Source organism: Lissotriton helveticus, chromosome 5_1, assembly GCF_964261635.1.
Source record: "Lissotriton helveticus chromosome 5_1, aLisHel1.1, whole genome shotgun sequence".
NCBI lineage: Eukaryota > Metazoa > Chordata > Amphibia > Caudata > Salamandridae > Lissotriton > Lissotriton helveticus.
Window position 1 is genome coordinate 1,727,916,133 of NC_136065.1, and position 19,136 is coordinate 1,727,935,268.

A 19,136-nucleotide genomic window follows, 5' to 3' on the forward strand; every position below is an offset into this window, starting at 1 on the left:
GTTCATTTTCACAACACGATTAGACTTTCAGAATACCTTTCTGTATTCCCAATGTCCTCCAACAAACTCCCACAAAACTACAGTTCTTTGTAAAAGGAAATCATTGCCCACATAGTAAGCTCCTGGCTGCAGCAAAATATATTACAATTGACTACAAGTGCCCCATCAACCAAGAGGAAAGTTATTCTCAGATATCCAAGATGGCTGCTTGCTTCTCCAAAACTGTGTGGAACTTCAGTGGCTTCTGAGAAATGTAGCTTTTTGTTCGTTGTTGGGTGCCATCATGTGGTGCATTCTCTGAACTCATGAACCTTACATTAGACACACTCTTCCAGGAACACCTGCCTTTCCATCACTGATATGGATTCAGCATGTGCAGTTTTGGAGTATCACTTCCTGTGCCCATAGTCTTAAATTAAGCCATACTTCATGACATGCCTCCTAATAGGTGCTGGTCCGTTGAGCAGTAACCTCCTGAATGGAAGAAGGTTTAAAATAGTGGAACGTTAGTGATATTTGGTGGCATGGAGTCCTTGTTTGGTGGCCATCTTGGAAGGGTGCTGTAGTATTGGTGGATACGAAGTCTAAATGGGTTGAGGTTGCGTTCATGAGCAGCATTACTAACTCTGCCACTATTGCTGTTTTGTCTGATCTTTCTCCTGATGAATAAACCTAACTTCATCTACTCGTCTTGTGTCCAGCTGCGTTTTAATCATAACAATTTTGGCGACGTTTGAAGTTTTGTTTCTCTGGCTGATGAAGTTTGGGAAAAGGTATGCTTTGGGAAGGAAGGCCAGCATGTTCTCAAGTATCTTCCATCTGGAGAACAAAAGGAAAATGTCTATGAGGATGCTGTATTAAAATTAGAAAAGAGATTTGCAAAACATGTTAATGTAGTCATGAGAAGACACAAATTCAACACGCAGCCACAACGTGTAAATGAGAGTATAGATTACTTTGTTGCTAGATTGAGGGAATTGTCAGCAAAATGTGAATTTGGTGTGATGCAAGAAGAGATGATAAGAGATCAGCTAATTGTTCAGTGCATCTGCAAAAAAACACAGGAAAGACTGTAGGCATCTAGTAATCCCACGTTAAAGGATGCTATTGCCATCGCAAAGGTCGTAGAAGAGTCAGAGAAGTGCATGCGTGAAATGAAAATTAATCTAAGCAGCAATAAAGAGAAAGAAGTTGCAGTTCTAGAAGAGGATGCTGCTGGAGTATGTGCTATTAAAAATAAGCAACAAAGTTCCTTCGGAAATAAAAATAAGTATCAAAGGAATATGAGTAGACCATCTGGAAAATTTGCAGGGAAACATTGTGTCAGGTGTGGTAGCAGTTACCATATGGCGGATTCAAAACAGTGTTATGCTGTTGGGAAAAAATGTCTAAAGTGTGGAAAAAAAGGACATTTGGCACGTATGTGCAAACAACAAGTTGAAAAGGTTGGATATGTTAAGGATGTACAACCTACTTACAGGGTTGTTGTTGTTTATGATGACTTTACTGTTGCACATGTAGAGGGTCTGGATAAAAGGAGAACACAACCAAAAGCTGACTTTGAGATAAATGGAAAAATTGTTTCTTTGATGGTGGACACTGGATCGCTTTTTACAATTATCCCACTGGATATTTATGAACGAACCTGGCCTAATGGCGTATTATCAAATTCAGATGTTGTTCTTAAAGCATATCAAGGGAGGGACATTAGTGTGGTGGGGTACATTGAAGCCAAGATTGTATTTGAAGGGAAAGAAACTCTTGGCAAGGTTTATGTGGCTGAAGAGGGGCCACCAATTCTGGGTTGGCCACACCAGTATGACTTGAATATTAGAGTGTGTGTATGCAATGTCCAGAGTTTGAGTGAATTGTTGGAGAAATTCAGTGATGTGTTTGAACAGAGGTTGGGGAAATTCAAGTATTATCAACATGTCATCAAGTTGAAGAAAACCTCTATTCCTATTAAGCATGGAGCAAGGAGAGTTCCAATAGCAGCCCGAGTAAAGGTAAAGGAGATCATTCAGCAACGTCTAGAAGATAAGGTGATTGAACCTGTAGAGGTGGCTGAATGGTTATCTCCGGTTGTTATCACGAGTAAGGCTGATGGGTCCCTTAGATTCTGTGTGGATTTGAGGAGTTTGAATGAAAGTGTTATAACTGGCAAATGCTTAATGGTGCACAAGTTTTCTCAAAACTTGACATGAGAAGTGCATATCACCAGGTTGAGCTGAGTGCAGAGTCTAACGGCCACATGCGTCATTGTAGGATTTTGCATTTCCTAAATTGCGAAAATTAACGAATCACAATTTAGGAATTGCAAAATCCTATGCATCAACAAATTCCACATTTTTTTGGGATTTCTTAATTTTCTGTATTTGCGATTTCTTAATTGCGAATCGCAATGAAGGAATGGCATTACATTGATTCCTATGGGCCTAGAGGCCCATAGGAATCAAAGCCGTTTTGCATTTTTTTATTTGCAATTCACAATTTGTTAATGCATTTCAAGGGTGCTGAGGACCCCCCCCTGCACCCTTGAAATGTTTTTTTAAGTGCAAGTTTCACACACACATGTCCAAAGGACATGTGTGTGTGTAACATGACACTTTCAAAAATGCTTATTTGAGCATTTTTGAAAGATTTCGCATATTAACACGAGGGTCAACCTCGAGTTAATTTGCACCTCCTATTTCAGAATTCGCAATTTTGAAAACATTCATGCATTGCATTTAAGGAATCGCACAAATGCGATTCCTTAAATGCAATCGCATTTTTAGGAAATGCAAAAAATTGTGAGTTTTGTAAATTTGTTTAATGCATCTCAAAAAGTGATTTTGGAATCGCAAACGGCCGATTTTTCCGATTCGCACCGTTTGCGACTCCAAAACCACTTGATGCATGTGGATGTATATCCCTTACTTCGTTCATCACTGGTGAGGGCACTTTTCAGTTTTGCAGGCTACCGTTTGAGTTGTGTTCTGCTGCAAGTGTTTTTCAGCGACTAATGAACTCCATTCTTTCAGGTGTTGACAAGGCTGTTGTGTTTCAGGATGACATACTAGTATTTGGCAAGGATGATAGAGAGCACAATCAAACCCTTGCTAAGATATTGGACAGAATAGCAAAGGCTGGTTTAACCTTGAAGAGAGAGAAGTGTAAGTTCTTGACACAACAGCTGGAGTATTTGGGGCATTTGCTTACCAAGGAGGGGATAAGACCTAAAGAAAATCTTGTAAGTGCAATTGTGAATGCACGGGTGCCGCAGGACAGAGATTCATTGAGATCCTTTATGGGTCTTGTAGAATATTATTCGAAATTCGTGTTATACTTTTCACACCAGACTGAACCTTTGAGCGAGCTGTTGAGAAGGGGGAAAAGATTTGTTTGGGAGAAATAGCAACAATCTGCTTTTGAGCAAATTAAGGAAGAAATAGCCCATGCAGGTATGTTAACCCCGTTTCAAAGTGGTCTGGAATGCATTGTGACAGTCGATGCCAGCGCTGTAGGCATTGGGGCTGTTCTGGCACAAGTGCATGGCAGAATTGAATAGACGTTGCATTTGTTTCATGTTCATTGTCTGAGTCAGAGCGAAATTACTCAGTTATTGAGAGGGAAGCCCTAGCGGCGGCCTGGGCTACTAATCATTTCAGAGTGTTTTTGTGGGTTAGTTCTTTTAGGTTGCGTATAGACCAGTAATCTTTGTTAAAAGTTTTGGGCCCTGGTGGAATTAGAAATTGTTCTGGTAGATTGGCGAGACTTGCTGTGAGACTGCAAGAATTTGATTGCAAGCTACAGTATGTTCCAGGTTGGCAAAATAGGGTTGCTGACTGTTTGTCAAGGCTTCCAAACAAAGAGGCTGTGGTGTCTGAGTTTTCTACGGAAGAAGTTGTAGCTAATGTGGATGATGCGATGGAGGGGTTTGCTCGTGCCATTCCAAGGAAGAATTGGATTAGGGAGATGGAAGAGGATGCAACATTGTTGGGCGTTGTCAAGTTGATAAAAGGTAGTATCAGAAGAGAGAGTACCCTTCCAGAAGGAGTGAGACCTTTTTTTAAAGATTGTGGATCAACTATCTATAACTGATGATGGATTGATTATGCGTCAGAATATGTTTCTACCGCCATCTGGTTTACATGCAAGATTGATCAGTTTAGCGTATGAGGGACATTTGGGGCAAACAATGACAATGAGAAGATTGAGGGAGAGTTATTGGTGGCCTTCTATAGATCAGCAGGTAAAGGATTGGGTGGAGAGGTGTGTAGCTTGTAAGGAATCTGAGAAAAGGTTGAGGGTTGGTATTGGTTCTTCAAGTGAGCCTCAGCATGTTTCTCTGGCTGATGAAGTTTGGGAAAAGGTATGCTTAGACTTCATTGGTCCTTTTTACTTTCTAAAAGAGCGCGAGCGATATGCTGCAGTACTGATGGATGCGAAGTCTAAATGGGTTGAGGTTGCGTTCATGAGCATCATTACTACCTCTGCCACTATTGCTGTTTTGTCCGATCTTTCTCCTAACTTCATCTACTCGTCTTGTGTCCAGCTACATTTTAATCATAACAAAGGGGAATTCACTGAAGGATATTTAGACTCTAGTTTCCGTTCATAGCTGTTCTCTTGCTGGTCTAGAATTATAACATGGCGTCAGTGATGTGCCCACCTGTGACATGCTATGATCATTCTTGGCATAAGGCTGGCTACCGCAAATACAACAATGGTGCAGAACACTGACAAACTACAGAAATCCTTAATTGATTATAATGTTGGCAATAAATGGTTATGAAAGTCAGAATTTGTCCTTGTATGAGAGTAAACATATTAGTTCTAGGTGAAAATGGCAAGCCTATGTTTGGAGCAAGCGTGCACTCTGGAATTTCATTACAAAATGTTTTATTTATGTAAACTGCAAACTTCTTTATGAGATTGAGTGTATTTATCCAAAATGAAACATTTTTCAAAAAACTGTGTTTATTTACATATTATGACTAGCTGATGCTTCAGTTAAAATGCAGACATTTCAGAAATATGTTTAAAGATTTGATTCTGATTATTAGGAATAAGAGGGGCGCTTATTGCTATGACTGGTAATGTATGACTTGTGTGGAGGCATTCTATCATCTATATCATTAAAGCTTTCTGTGAGATTATCACTATATCTGACTGGGGCCTCACATGGTAAGATTGCTGTAAACTGTATGTTTGTTGATGCTGTGATTGATACATTTGTATACATTTTGAATTTAATGCCACCAATTAGATTATAACATACAGCATAGAATCTCCTTGGAAAGGGTAGAATGGTAAAATAATAATATGTACGCTTTGAAAAATTATTGTCTATTTGACATTGCAAGTAAAATATACAGTTCTACAGAAAAATTTCGGGGAAATTCTGCTGAAAAAGCCCCCTTTTTGCCGCTGTTTTTTAAAGGTTTTCTTGGCATGGCTGAGGCTCAAACAACTTAGGGGTAGAAAAGACATCACAAACAATATTATATTATTATTTGTTCATTATCCTTTCAAAAACCTCTAAATTACTAGCTAATTATTGTACAAATTATTTATATTAAGTACCGTTTGGATATACATTGTTTCAAACGTCTCTCAGAGAACAAATTCCCCTGAAAGTTTCTGAAAGATGTCAAGTTTGCTCACTTTGCTTCCTCACTCACCCCATTTCAAGTCAGAAATTTGCACACCGCCACACTGGGTTCACCTGTCATCATTGGGTAAGGATCATACGAGCCAGTGTGCAAGCCACAATTGGAAGGGACCTGATTGACAATAGAAAACTTGTAAATCTACATCAATGCAGCAATCTCCTGAACACAGGTGTTTATTTACGAGTTTTTGGAATTCATATGCATTTCCAGCAGAATACCTGGAAGACTTTGTCAGTTCCAAGCTTCCATATATTCAACTGGGTATGTCATCTGACATTTGCTATTTACCCAACGCCTAGAAGCGTGCACAGTACAACCCCACTATGAGGAAAGACAGCTCACTGACTGGCCATGTTTTCTTTTCTGTTTTATGCACTTTTGGAACCCCATTACCCGTTTACTCTCTGTCCTGAAGTTTGAAACAATTATGTTATCCATCCCACCCAGGAAAGAAATGTAATCCAGTCGTCTGCTGGAACAAATATACAACCATTACCATGTTTGGAAAGGGTCAGAGTGGAGTTTGTGAACATCCATAAACTCATAAGTTTTGTTAGTAAGCATTGACAAAGTCAATAGAATTTGCCAGCAGCAGGACGAGCTATTGGATAACCTAATGCCAAAATTGTTTCCAAGGTGTCATAACACATGAGCACGCATGTGGATGCCTGAAAGCCCATCTTGGAATAGGTTTATGTGAAAGCAAAAGAATTCCAATATGGCCACTTATGCATGCATGTGTTCTGATGGTCACTTTGGCATAATACAAAATACCATTTCATCATGCGCAATGGTCATATAAAGAAATGTGAATTAAAAGTGAAAAAGAAAGCAAGAAAAGAGGTTGGGAGTGTATCAGTAGAAATTTGCAACGACATAAATCAATTAACAATAAAAAATTGAAAACATGTAGCGGGATGGGGAGTTGAGCTGGGAGACCCTGAATACAGAGAAGATGGAGAGGATAGAAACAGAGAACAGGTTGGGGTGGGATCGTTCTATAATGGAAAGTATAAGGGTGGAGTAGATGGAGTCTGGGAGAGATAGACCAGAAATTGTTGTGGGGCAGGGATACCTTGAGGAACAAATGGAAAGTACACCAAGGAAAGACATCCACTCCCATTTAAAAAAAAGTCCCCTCAAGTTAGGCATTGAACAACACTTCATTCAATCAGAATACTGTGAGTGAAATGCTCCTGGGCAATACAAGAATATGTTGAGGAAAGCCATTGAATGAAGAGCGGGGACCCGACATTGACAACAGAGTCATTCGGCTCACCGAAGCGTACTCATATATGCAACAGCAGGTAAACAACAGACCGCACGACCTAAAAAGACTGAAACCAATCTCAACACGCTTACAAGTTTATTAATTAAAAAAGTGGAGGCAAGATTTAAATTAAAAACACTGAAATTAATGACACTAGACAATTAATGTTTTTGTGACATTTCGTAACAGTCATTCTGAAAAAAAGAGAATGTGTGCTCAATTCTTTGTATGCTTTTTTTTGCTCCTGAGCAGCAGAGCTAGAGGATGCCCAAAAGAAGTGTCCGCCCTGGTGGTACAAGTTTGCAAACAAGTTTTTGATCTGGGACTGCTGTCCAATGTACGTGAGGTTCAAAGGGATGGTGAGGTTCGTGGTCATGGATCCATTCGTTGATTTGGGCATCACAATCTGCATCGTCCTCAACACTCTCTTCATGGCTATGGAGCACTACCCAATGACGCCGCAATTTGAACATGTGCTGAATGTTGGAAATCTGGTACAAATTCAACTTATTTATCTTTTTTTTAATTTAATTTCCTTAAAGCCTAATAAACGAGATAGTAGAGGTAGGCAATCACTAACAAAACCTGGCAGCCAAGGTCCGTGCAGGTAACAGCAGAGGGGCGGTGGGGCCATGTAAGGGGGGATTTTGAGGGACGATACAGAGGGAAAATTAATTATTTATTTAATTTTTTCTCTGCTTCGTCCCTCGAAATCCCCCCTTACACTGCCCCACCACTGTTAGCTGCAGGGACCGCGGCTGAAACCTGGTAATGTTATTGTGCCTGTAAAGGCAGAAAGATGCACTTAAATTTGCCCTTGAACTGAGCTGTGGGCAGCCCCCATCACTGCATTTATGTAGAACTAGGACGTCTACAAGATAAAAACCTTTAGGACAGCAGTGGGCATGGCGGACAAAGGGATGTTACATTTATTATTCTTACTCTAGTCCTAGAATATCTGTGACAGTGTAGCTTAACCCTATATAGGCCTTGGGGTTTATTTATTATTCTAACTCCAGTCCTAGAATATTTTGGGGGAAATTAAAAATACCCCATGCAATTTAAGAAAGGATTTGTAAATAGTTATTTTGATTGACGAGAAATACCCTTCAAGATCCAGAGAGGGTAAGCAGGAAGGTTACATGACCACTGATGCTACTAGAAAACTCTCAGAGAACCGTGCATGGGTTCATGGAAAATAGGGGGAATGCCCTGCTTTGCGGAATCATATTCTATTATTTTACTGTGCTTAAGCTTCATGCTCCTATCTCATCCAAAAAACCTTTCCACAAGAGGCAGTAATGATTTAAAAATAACAAAGGTGATTACAACTCAAAATGAACAGGATTTTTTTTCATTTGGTTATATGAATTTCTAATGGAAGTGTGCTATTTATTGCTAAGCCGGGCGGGAGCACAAGTGTTCTTAAGAATATTAAGTGTTTTGTATGTATTCTACTGAACATCTACATCAAAGCATACTGAATTTCAAAATGTATTAGGGAAGAAATGGGAGTATTATTTGAGAGTGGATGAAAACCCACCTCAAATAATGATCACAATCCTTGTCAGGGTGAACCACTAAAGTCATTAAGTATTACTGGGCTTAACCCTTTCTAACCTAGCTTGGCACAAAATAGTTAGGCTCAACTTGGTAGCAATGTGTACATTTTGTATGCAGTATTAAACCTGTAATGAAGGTACAAGAAACATCCTGAACCAATTTAGAACAAGTGTGTAAATTGTGATAAATAAAATGCTGCAAAAATTACAAAAATCCAATAAGTTGAACCAGAGATATGAATTCTTTAAGTTTAAATTAAAAATAGCGCCACAAAGTACAAAATGCCAACCACTGCCATCTGGTCGAGCTTCATTGTGTCAATGTCAAGAGTTGAGGTCGACCGCAATGGAGTGCGGGTCGAATACAAGTTCAAGTTCAAGTTCGGGCATTTATAAAGTGCACTACTCACTCAGAGGGTCTCAAGGCGCTAGAGGGAGGGTTCACTGTTTATCGAATAGCCATGTTTTCAGTTCTTTTCTGAAGAGGATGTGGTTCTGAGTAAGGCGGAGGTGGGTGGGGAGTGAGTTCCAGGTTTTGGCAGCCAGGAAGGAGAAGGATCTGCCACCCATGGTGGTTTTTCGGATGCGCGGGACTGCGGCGAGGGCTTGATTGGATGATCTTAGTTGGCGGGTGGGATAGTAGAAGGACAGTCGGGTGTTGAGGCATTCGGGTCCTAGGTTATAAAGGGCCTTGTGTGCGTGGGTAAGAAGGCGGAAAGTAATTCTTTTGTTGACGGGAAGCCAGTGGAGATTTTTTAGGTGTCCGGTGATGTGCTCTTGGCCCGGGATGTCTAATATGAGTCTCGCTGACGCGTTTTGGATGCGCTGGAGCTTTTTCTGCAATTTTGTTGTCATTCCGGCGTAAAGTGTGTTGCCATAGTCAAGTCGACTCGTGACCAGTGCATGGGTGACAGTCTTTCTTGTCTCGAGGGGGATCCAGCGGAAGATCTTTTTGAGAATGCGAAGGACGTTGAAGCAGGAGGACGATACGGCGTTGACTTGTCTGGACATTGAAAGAGAGGAGTCTAGAATGAAGCCAAGGTTACGTGCATGGTCTGTGGGCGTGGGTGCTGATCCCAAAGCGGAAGGCCACCAGGAGTCGTCCCAAGCTGAGGGGGAGGATCCTAGGATGAGCACCTCCGTTTTGTCTGAGTTGAGTTTTAGGCGGCTCTGTTTCATCCATTCGGCTACTTCTTTCATACCTTCGTGAAGATTGTTTTTGGCGGTGTTGGGGTATTTGGTGAGGGAAAGGATTAGCTGGGTTTCGTCGGCGTAGGAGATGATGTTGAGGTTGTGTTGACGTGCGATGGAGGCGAGAGGACTCATGTAGACGTTGAAGAGGGTGGGACTGAGTGAGGAGCCTTGAGGTACGCCGCAGATGACTTCGGTGGGCTCTGAGTAGAATGGGGGGAGTCGGACTCTCTGGGTTCTCCCAGCTAGGAACAAGATGATCCATTCCAAGGCTTTTCCTTGTATGCCGATGTTGTTGAGGCGTTGTATGAGGGTGTTGTGACATACAGTGTCGAAGGCGGCGGAGAGGTCGAGTAGAATGAGGGCCACTGTTTCACCGTTGTCCAGGAGTGCTCGGATGTCGTCAGTCGCCGCAATGAGGGCGGTTTCGGTGCTGTGTTTGGCTCGAAAGCCGTTCTGTGAGGGATCCAGGGAGTTGTTGGATTCAAGGAAGGCTGCGAGTTGGCTATTGACGGCTTTCTCGATAACTTTGGCCGGGAAAGGGAGGAGGGAAATGGGTCGGTAGTTTTTCAGTTCTGAGGGGTCTGCTGTGGGTTTTTTCAGAAGGGCGCTGAGTTCGGCGTGTTTCCATATTTCTGGAAAGGTGGCGGAGTTGAATGAGCAGTTGATGACATCGCGGAGTTGGGGAGCGATGATGGAGTCAGCTTTGTTGAAGATGTAGTGGGGACAGGGGTCAGAGGGTGAGCCAGAGTGGATTGAGTTCATGAGGCGAATGGTGTCTTCAATGGTGATTGGGTTCCAGGAGCTGAGGTTGTTAGTTGGAGGGGTGGGATCTGAAGGGGGTGGGGCGGGTTGGTCATTGGGAGTATTCTTGAAGCTGTTGTGGATGTCGGCAATTTTGTTGTAGAAGAAGGAGGATAGCGCATCGCAGAGGTCTTGGGAGTTAGTGATGTCGTTGGATGCTGCGGAAGGGTTGGTGAATTCTTTGACGACATTGAAGAGTTCCTTGCTGTTATGAGAATTGTTGTCGAGACGGTCCTTAAATGCTGATTTCTTGGCGGATCGGATCAGTTGGTGGTGTTTGCGGGTGGCTGTCTTGAGGGAGGCCATGTTGTCTGAGGTTGGTTCTTTTCTCCAATTCTTCTCCAGGGTGCGGCATGTCTTCTTGGATTTTTTAAGGTCATCATTGAACCAGGGAGCCTTTTTGCTGGATGATTTCAACTGGTGTTTTTTCAGGGGTGCTAGTTCGTCCGCACTGTGGGTAATCCATTTCCTGAGGTTGGTGGCCGCTTGGTCTGGGTCCGATGCTAGGGTGGGAGTGTTTTGGCTGAGTGATGTGAGGAGTTGGTCGGTGGTTATTTTGTTCCATTTTCTCCGGGGAATGGGTTGTGGACGGTTGTGGGTCAGGGTTGTTTTGTAGCTGAAGTGAACACAGCTGTGATCCGTCCAGTGGAGAGCTGTAGTGTGATCGAAGGATATGTGCTTGCTGGAGGTGAAGATAGGGTCGAGCGTGTGTCCGGCTGTGTGAGTGGGGGTGTCAACAAGTTGTTTGAGTCCGAGATTGGACAGGTTGTCCAGAAGGGTGGTGGTGTTGTTGTCAAGTATGTTGTCCAGGTGGTAGTTGAGGTCTCCTAGAAGAATGTAGTTCTCGGAGGCGAGGGCGTGCGGGCTGACGAAGTCTGTGATGTCGCCGCTGAATCGAGATCGGGTGCCTGGAGGCCTGTAAATGAGGGTGCCTCTAAGGGTGGTCCTGGGGTCGGTGTGGATCTGAAAGTGGAGATGTTCGGCGGTAGCAAGATTGTCGTCAGAGCTGGTTGTAATTTTGATGGTGTTTCTATGGACGATGGCGATGCCTCCTCCAGTTTGATCGGTGCGGTCTTTTCGAATGATCTTGTAAGTGTCCGGTATGGCTATGGCGATGTCGGGGGCAGAAGATGCGTTCATCCATGTTTCAGTAAGGAAGGCGATGTCAGGTGACGCAGTGTCGATTAGGTCCCAGAGTTCTGTTGCATGTCTGTGGACCGAGCGGGTGTTCAGTAGGATGCATTTCAGGTCGTTGGGTTCGGAGCTGTGTTTGGAGGAAGTGTGTTTGGTGAGGGTCCTGAAGCAGTTGAACTTACAGGAGAGGCAGGAGAATGGGCCGTGGGTACGTCCTGGGGTAGCTTCGCAGCATAGTGGGGTGCGTCCGGGGTTGAGGGCGAGGAGAGTAGCGGCATCGTAAGTTACTCTGGGGGGTAGGGAGCGGTAGAGAGCAGGGGGACGGGCGCTGGGCGCGGTCCAGGCACGGACGGGCTTACCTTTGGCGCACCTTCGACGCAACTGGGGCGCGACCGCTGCGCGTGGAGGCTGCACGCCAAGTCATCTGTCATATATGGATGGTGGGAGGGGAGGGGCGAGGGAGGATCAGCTGGGAGGCGGGATCGGGTTGTAGGGGACGGGCTTCGAGGCACAACAGCAACAACAAGAAGATGGCGGCTAAAGTTAAACAGGCTACAGGATGGGGTGCAGCGAGTAAGATATGCAAATAATGTAAATAAACACCCTGAGAAGCGAGCGCCACAGAAATCGATGTTCCAGCTCAGTCAAATGGGTCAAAGCTTCAACAGCGCGTGTTCTACTTGCCCTGCGCACAACAGTGAACAATGTAAATAGTGATTGCTAATAATGGTGATATTTGTGAATTCGTCCGCAGCGGCTCTGAATACTCGGCAAACCTTCTAAATAGTGAAGCGCTATTACACGTGGTGACTGGCAGGCAGGCACTATTGGTTCTGAGTACTCGATGATGCTAGAGAGTGGTGAGGCGTTGAGACAAGCGGCAGCTAGAGGCTTGCAAAAGCACTATAATGAATTAATAAAATACACTTTAGCGTAATGTCAGGCAGCAGTTTTGCGAGAGGCACAGAGAAGCAGTTAACGATACCAGACAGCAGGAAGCTTGGGGAGCGACCGACTCTGAGCGCGTCAGGCCGGTCACCAGATACCAGTTTACTTCCAGTGTAAAGTTTACCTTCATACTATTGATAGAGAAAAAGTAGTCATTGACGAATTATCGGTGATACAAGTTGAAACAATGATGCAGGCAGCTGAGGAGTGAGGTACCAGTGTTGTCGCTGATGAAGGCTGGAATGCCCCAAGCATGCAAAGTCCACAATTGGTGCCCTGGAAGGTCTTGACGTCAACAGGTTACTGCTTGGCTTGGCGATGGTCCCAATGAAACTTTGAACGTTCTCTGGAAGTCAGCTCTCCAGCCAGCAAGCTGAGGCTAACCGGTGATTCAGTGCCAGCGGCTGCAGTTTTAACAGCGATCCCGGTCTTCATTAACTCTCCAGACAATAAAGTAGCCAAAAAGTTTCAAAGTCCCAGCTTCTTCACTTTAGACAGGAGGAGTACACTCTTAACACAAGTGAGGGGTCTAAGACCTGGCGACACCACGTATGGGTTAGGGCTCACTCCAACAGAGGCCAGCAGCAGGGTCCATGGCAGATCGAGTTAGAGCTGGTCATTTGGGAAGTTGTCGGGAGAGAGGCCTCTGATGGCTTGTTGTGTCCTTGTTGCTCAAACAGTAGGTCAGCCTGCAGACCCTTGGAGTGACTTCAGCAGTCCTGGGTTCAAGACAAGCAGGTCCAGTCTTCTTTCAAGTTCTTCAGACAGCAGGGAAGTTCTTCTTTGGATTCTCTACAGGTCCAGGAGTGTTCTGAAGACGGGTCCACTTTTATGCTTAGTACTAGAGTGTAAGTAGGGATGTCAGGTTTTAGTCCACCCCTTTAAACCAGTTCTGGTCAGTTCATCTACCCCACTGGGCCTGGTACTAGCCTGACTGAAACAAAGGGGAGGCAGGGTTAGGTGTGAGCCTAATCTGCCAGTGACAAGATGGGCTTCCTTTGATGCTCAGGAAGGGCCTGGGTACATCTCTTCAGGCCATTCTGTCAAGGATGTAATCTCCCTCCCTACTCCCAAGACCCTTTGCCCACTTTATGGGAGCAATATACATCTTACCACCGGGGGCATCAGGGGCCAGGTAACAGCTGAACACTGGCAGGAAAGCCTTTTGTTTTTAGGCAGGGAAATAACACCTTTATAAAAGTGTAATTTCCAAAATAGTAATACAAAGTCTAACTTCACTGTTAAGTTGGATTTTAAATTGCTACTGCCAGGACATGTAAAACATACATTGTACATGTCCTACTGTTTGAATACCTTGCACCCTGCCCTATGGGCAATTAGGACCTACCATAGGGTAACCTAGAAGTATTAATAATGAAGGTTTATGCCTGGCAAAAGGTTGCCAGCTTTAAACTTCAGCTTTAAAAATGCACTCTCTGGTTGGAACAGCAGGCCTGGAGACATGTTGTAAAGTCCTATATTAGTAGGTGACACAATGATTGCTGCAGCCCAGTAGTAGCATTTAATTTACAGGCCCTGGCTATATGTAGCACCATATACTAGGAACCTAGAAGTAAATTCAATGTGCTAATTAGGGATACGACAATTGTAGCATGTTTGGAAGGAAGGGAACAAGCACTTTACTTTTTATGGCTAACAAAAAACTTGTTCGTGCAGAGCGTGGTATTGGGCTCAGCTTACATTAGAAGCGGTAACTGTCGCTTCATGGGCATCAGAGTATCCAAGACGGCAAGTTTCCGTCACTTGCGGCTTCTGCTCGTCAGGAAATGAAACCTACTTGGTCATTTCTCCCAATGCCCCGTCTTGGATACTCTGATGCCCATGAAGCGACAGTTACCGCTTCTAATGTAAGCTGAGCCCAATACCACGCTCTGCATGAATTAATGTTTAATCATTTAACCCGCTTGCATAGCGGCACGATTGTGTAGCCGCCGATCACTTCGTTAAGCCACAACGCCGCAATACAGTTGGTGATCACTCTTCCTCACCCTTTTTTCCTGCCATATCGCCTATTCCACAGAATGTTGATTTAGGCAATGAATGCAATGCTCCGGTAGTCTACCGCTCGAGCACTTCAGTCTACCACTGCCAATAGACCGCCATATCCACGGATTGTTGATTTACACAACATAGACACTCGCTCCGGTAGTTTAACGACCGAGCACCTCAGTCTGTGATTGCCAACAGACCACGGGTTTTTCTCCTGATGCAGGGAAAACATTTTTTTACACTAGACCGCTATTTGTGGTCTTTAATTGAACGAGGGCAGGACGCACCTTAGCATGTGCGGACCACCCCGTCCAATCACCACGGTCCTGACGAAAACCTACAATTTGTTAATGGTTGAAACATGTAGACCTACTTTTCATTTATCACATAGCACACTACGCTATTTTTAATATTTAATACACTTCTTTAGACACCGAAGCCTTCCTAATTACACTGTCTTTTATGAGGGTCCAAACACTCAAGAATAAAGTCTTTTTTAACACACAGATTATTGCAACACTTTGCACATATAAACAAAAAAACCCGCTCCACTGTAATCCGGTGTCGCAGCACACCCTATGGGCATTCGGCCTATGGGGTGGGACCCCGATGATGAAGCATGTCACCAACTAGGTTGGTGAGTGAGGGGTCTTCTTCAAGAACATGTCTTGTCCTCTTAGGGGTTGGGGCATACTGTGCTAACCTGAGCTTCACGCTCTAGACACAGAAAATAAACTTTTTTCTGTTTCTTCTCCTAGGGGGCACTCCTTCATTGTTGATACCTCTCAATTCTTAGCCCTTATTCTTAAAGCTGTACACAACATGCCCAGGTGTCAGAACCATGTTCCGGGGGACACGGTGCATGCAGGAGTTACTGGGCCCAACCGAGGTCGTTGAGGCCTTTTACCCCTAATGTCCTGGGGCCCACCCTAGTATGGATCCCGCTCAACTTCGTCAGGCACTCCTTCTGCACGTGGCTCTCAGCTGAGTAGTATAGCTTAAGCAGTCAAGGCTCCCTCAGGGAAGCACAGATACAAATCAGTGAACATGACTCAACTCAACATGCGGGCAGAGCAGCAATAAACCAATGTCCAGTCAAATACTTGATTTTATATGAAAAGAAGTATTCTTATTCTAAGTCTACACATGCAAAGGCAAACAACATTAAAAAAGCAATATCACAACTCCCTTGAGGTTGGGACTCTAGTAGTTGTCAGGCCACTCCATGTCCTCCCATCTCAGGTGTAATAGGTTCAGTGTTATTCCCCATTTACTGATGGCCGCATCCAGGGAATGTAAACTAATAGGCTGTACTCAAGAGTTCGTTGCTTGGACTCTGCAACTAAATTCTGTTTTAAGAGTCTAGACTTTAGCAGCACCAATGGGAGTATGTCCCCCGGGCCCAAAGGCCCAGTTCTCACATTATCCGCTCTGGTGGCAATGTTCCCTGTGGTGGTGCAGCATGTCCTGCTCTGGATCAGCTGAGTTGGGCCGGCCGTGGTCACATGCCGGGGAACCTGACCAGAGTGCGCTCTCTTCCCCGCACCATGCTTCCTGCAGAGGTCAGATGGGTGAGGTGCTTTGGCTCCAGCAGACACATTGAAATTCTTTTCTTTCTCGGCAGAGGGTGGGGGTTGGTCTCCTTCCTCCAACGGGGTTCCATGGGGGAAATCCACAAGATGCTATTGAGTCCCACCCTGGTCACAACAGTTTCCTGGTCCCAGTTGACAAACTGTACCTCTCCGCTTCAGCGTCTCCAGCAGCCTCTCCTGGCATATGGGGTCCCCAATGAAGCGTAAAATGTGTGCTACGGCCTGATCTGTGCAGGGCTGAGTTCCTCACACCTCGCACAGAGACTCCTCATGTCAGGGCTCTCCACTGAACCTCGCTCCCTCTAATGCTCTCCTCTTCCTCACAGGCACGCTAGTCTTGGTGAGTGGGTAGGCGCTGGGGCTCCAGGTTCGAGGGCAGGTGATCTTGGCTTCTCTGGGTGATGTCCCCTCACCCTGCAGAGAGACTAGCCGGTGGGGCCCATAGTCCAGGTCACAGGTAGTGCTTACCCTACTCATACAGCCCGGCTGGGTGCCTGATATTTCTCCCCTTTCTTCTTCCTCCAAAAAGATGTCTGTCACAGCAGGCAGGACTCCAAAGCTGAATAACCCACAACAAGAGTCATGGGAGTGACCAGAGTTCCCACCTGGATTACAGCTACAGTTATATGTGCGTCAAAGGTTAATCCTGAGCCCTACTCTTTATTATTCTTTTATTAGCCCATTCTCTCTCTTCCTGAGATGTGTCCCCACCCCTTTCCTTCAGATCTGTCACTCAATAAAAGAGCCCTTTGAAATGCACAGGGGGAGCCTGGTTCTCCCACCATTCAGTGCTTGTCCCACCCAGCTTGCAGAAATACAGCAATGCAGAATTCTGTCTGGGGAATTCCAGTACTCCTCATGTTTTGACCAGGCAGGCCTGGGCTTTCCAAAATGGAACCCCCAGCACTCCATGTTATGTACTAGTGCAGGTACTCATGCACTTGGGGTACATTCACAGCGCACTCATTGCCTAGTACTGCTGTCCTCATGTATTTTGCTACCACCAACATTCCCACATGCAGCACACGCACTCAGTGTGCACATACTGTTCAGTACTGTAGTTTCTCTCTACTGCATCAGTGTGTTATTTTACAGCACACACATATTTACCATGTGCACACTGTACCACACTTTACCCTAGGTGTAGTGTATTCCCTTTGAACACATGCACCCAGCACATTTTCATCACACTCACACTTCCACATTAACCTGATGTAGGCCAGGGATGTACGACATTACAACGCATGCTTTTACCACGCATGCTTTTACATCGCGGTTTTTACAACGCATACCATTACAACGCATAGCGCTTTGGGGTGCTGGATAGTGAATAGTTTAATTTACTATTCCAACTCCAGTCCCCGTGGACACTAGGGAAGGTTATTGGATAGTAAATTAACCTATTCCCTATCCTAGAGCGCCCCCCAGCGCAATGCGTTGTAATGGTTTGCGTTATAAAAGCTGCGATGTAAAAGCATTGCGTGGTAAAAGTTGCGTTGTAAGTGATGTTTCCCGTAGGCCAGGGGTGAGTTAAACACACTGCAGCTGAACATTTTGAAAAAGATGAGTGCGCCTATAGGCCTCTCTACAGTGACACAGAGTAAACAGGACATGTTCACTACTACTGATCACTACACAGTATGCTGCTACACTTGCGCTGTTTAACTCCTGGGGAAGACAGTAGCCTACCACCAATATGAGGGTAGTGCTTTGGGCGTCCCTCCTGGTCCAACAAGACCACAGTCCAGTTGGCAGGTCTAAATCATGGCGCACACTCATGATTCATGTTCGTCTATGATAAAGAAATCAGCAATAGGGTTTCAGACCAACATACAGTTGGGCACTCGAGGCATGGGTACACCTCTTTCACCATTCAGAGGATTTTTCCATCCCAGCACCCGGCTAGACTTAATTGCACACATTTTTGCCATAGGACATTTTCAAACATGCTTAATAAAATCACAATTAAGAGAAATGTATTGTAATATATACATTTTTTACAAGGGTGCATGTTTGTGGGCTATCCATGACACTATACTGTCATGGTTGAAATAGTAGGTGAACAACCACGAACCTTTAACATTGTGGCTTTTCACAGACCCCATGCAGGCATTGTTTCCCATGGAATATACACAGTTTACTCTAAATTTAATAAGGGTTCATGGGAAAGGGGCTTTCCACTAAAACAATATGCTCTCAAGTTAAAAGCACAAAATGTTAAATATGAAAATGTGCATTTGCATTTGAATTCTTCAGGAAGAATTTTCCATATGGCAGAAACTCTACATCACTGCATATTACATGAGCACTCCAGGGCTACTTTTGGGATTATTTGAAAATATAATCCAAATGTAGGAGGAATCCTATCTCTTGTTTGTCAAGGACAATCTGAAGATAATGGAATATTAGGCTCTACATGCCTCAAAAGAAATACTTCATCACTCAAGAAGTTCACTAGCTATAAAACATCTTCAGCGCCCTGTCTGAATTGTTTAAAATGCTGAGAGGTATTTGCTCACTAACTCTACTTGGACACTGTAAGAAATTGGGTTGTTGGTTTAGTGGGGTGAAAACCCTATTCCAGCAACAACCACAATCCTAATCAGTGTGAACCACAAAAGTGGATAACTTAGCATGTGCTTAACCCTCTGGTAGCTTGGCACAAAAGCAGTCAGGGTTAACTTAGATGCAAACAGTAACAAAGTGAAAACACTAAAGTGTGAAAGAGCCTAGGCAAGTTAAAATGATAGCATATGTGCAGGCAAACCAAATTAACACCATATATTTACAATAAATCAAGATAATATGCATCACTCTTTCGTTATTTCTTACAAAAATATATCGTTTATTATAGAAATTTTCACAAATCAGAAGGTACTAAATAATTTATAGAGTGAAACCAGCAATATCATTTTATACTGTGTCCTATATTGAATTGTATGTAGAAAATGGTACATTTAGATTATGC

At 44.1% G+C, this 19,136-nt stretch overlaps 1 protein-coding gene across 1 annotated transcript in view; it reads left to right on the top strand.

The window, feature by feature from the left end:
- The window catches only part of SCN4A (sodium voltage-gated channel alpha subunit 4), a 1,457,305-nt gene that overhangs the window by 801,469 nt on the left and 636,700 nt on the right, over positions 1 to 19,136 (top strand). The window contains exon 13 of the mRNA XM_078644999.1: positions 7,180 to 7,421. Coding sequence (XP_078501125.1) covers positions 7,180 to 7,421 — 242 coding nt within the window. The remainder of the gene's footprint in view (positions 1 to 7,179; positions 7,422 to 19,136) is intronic.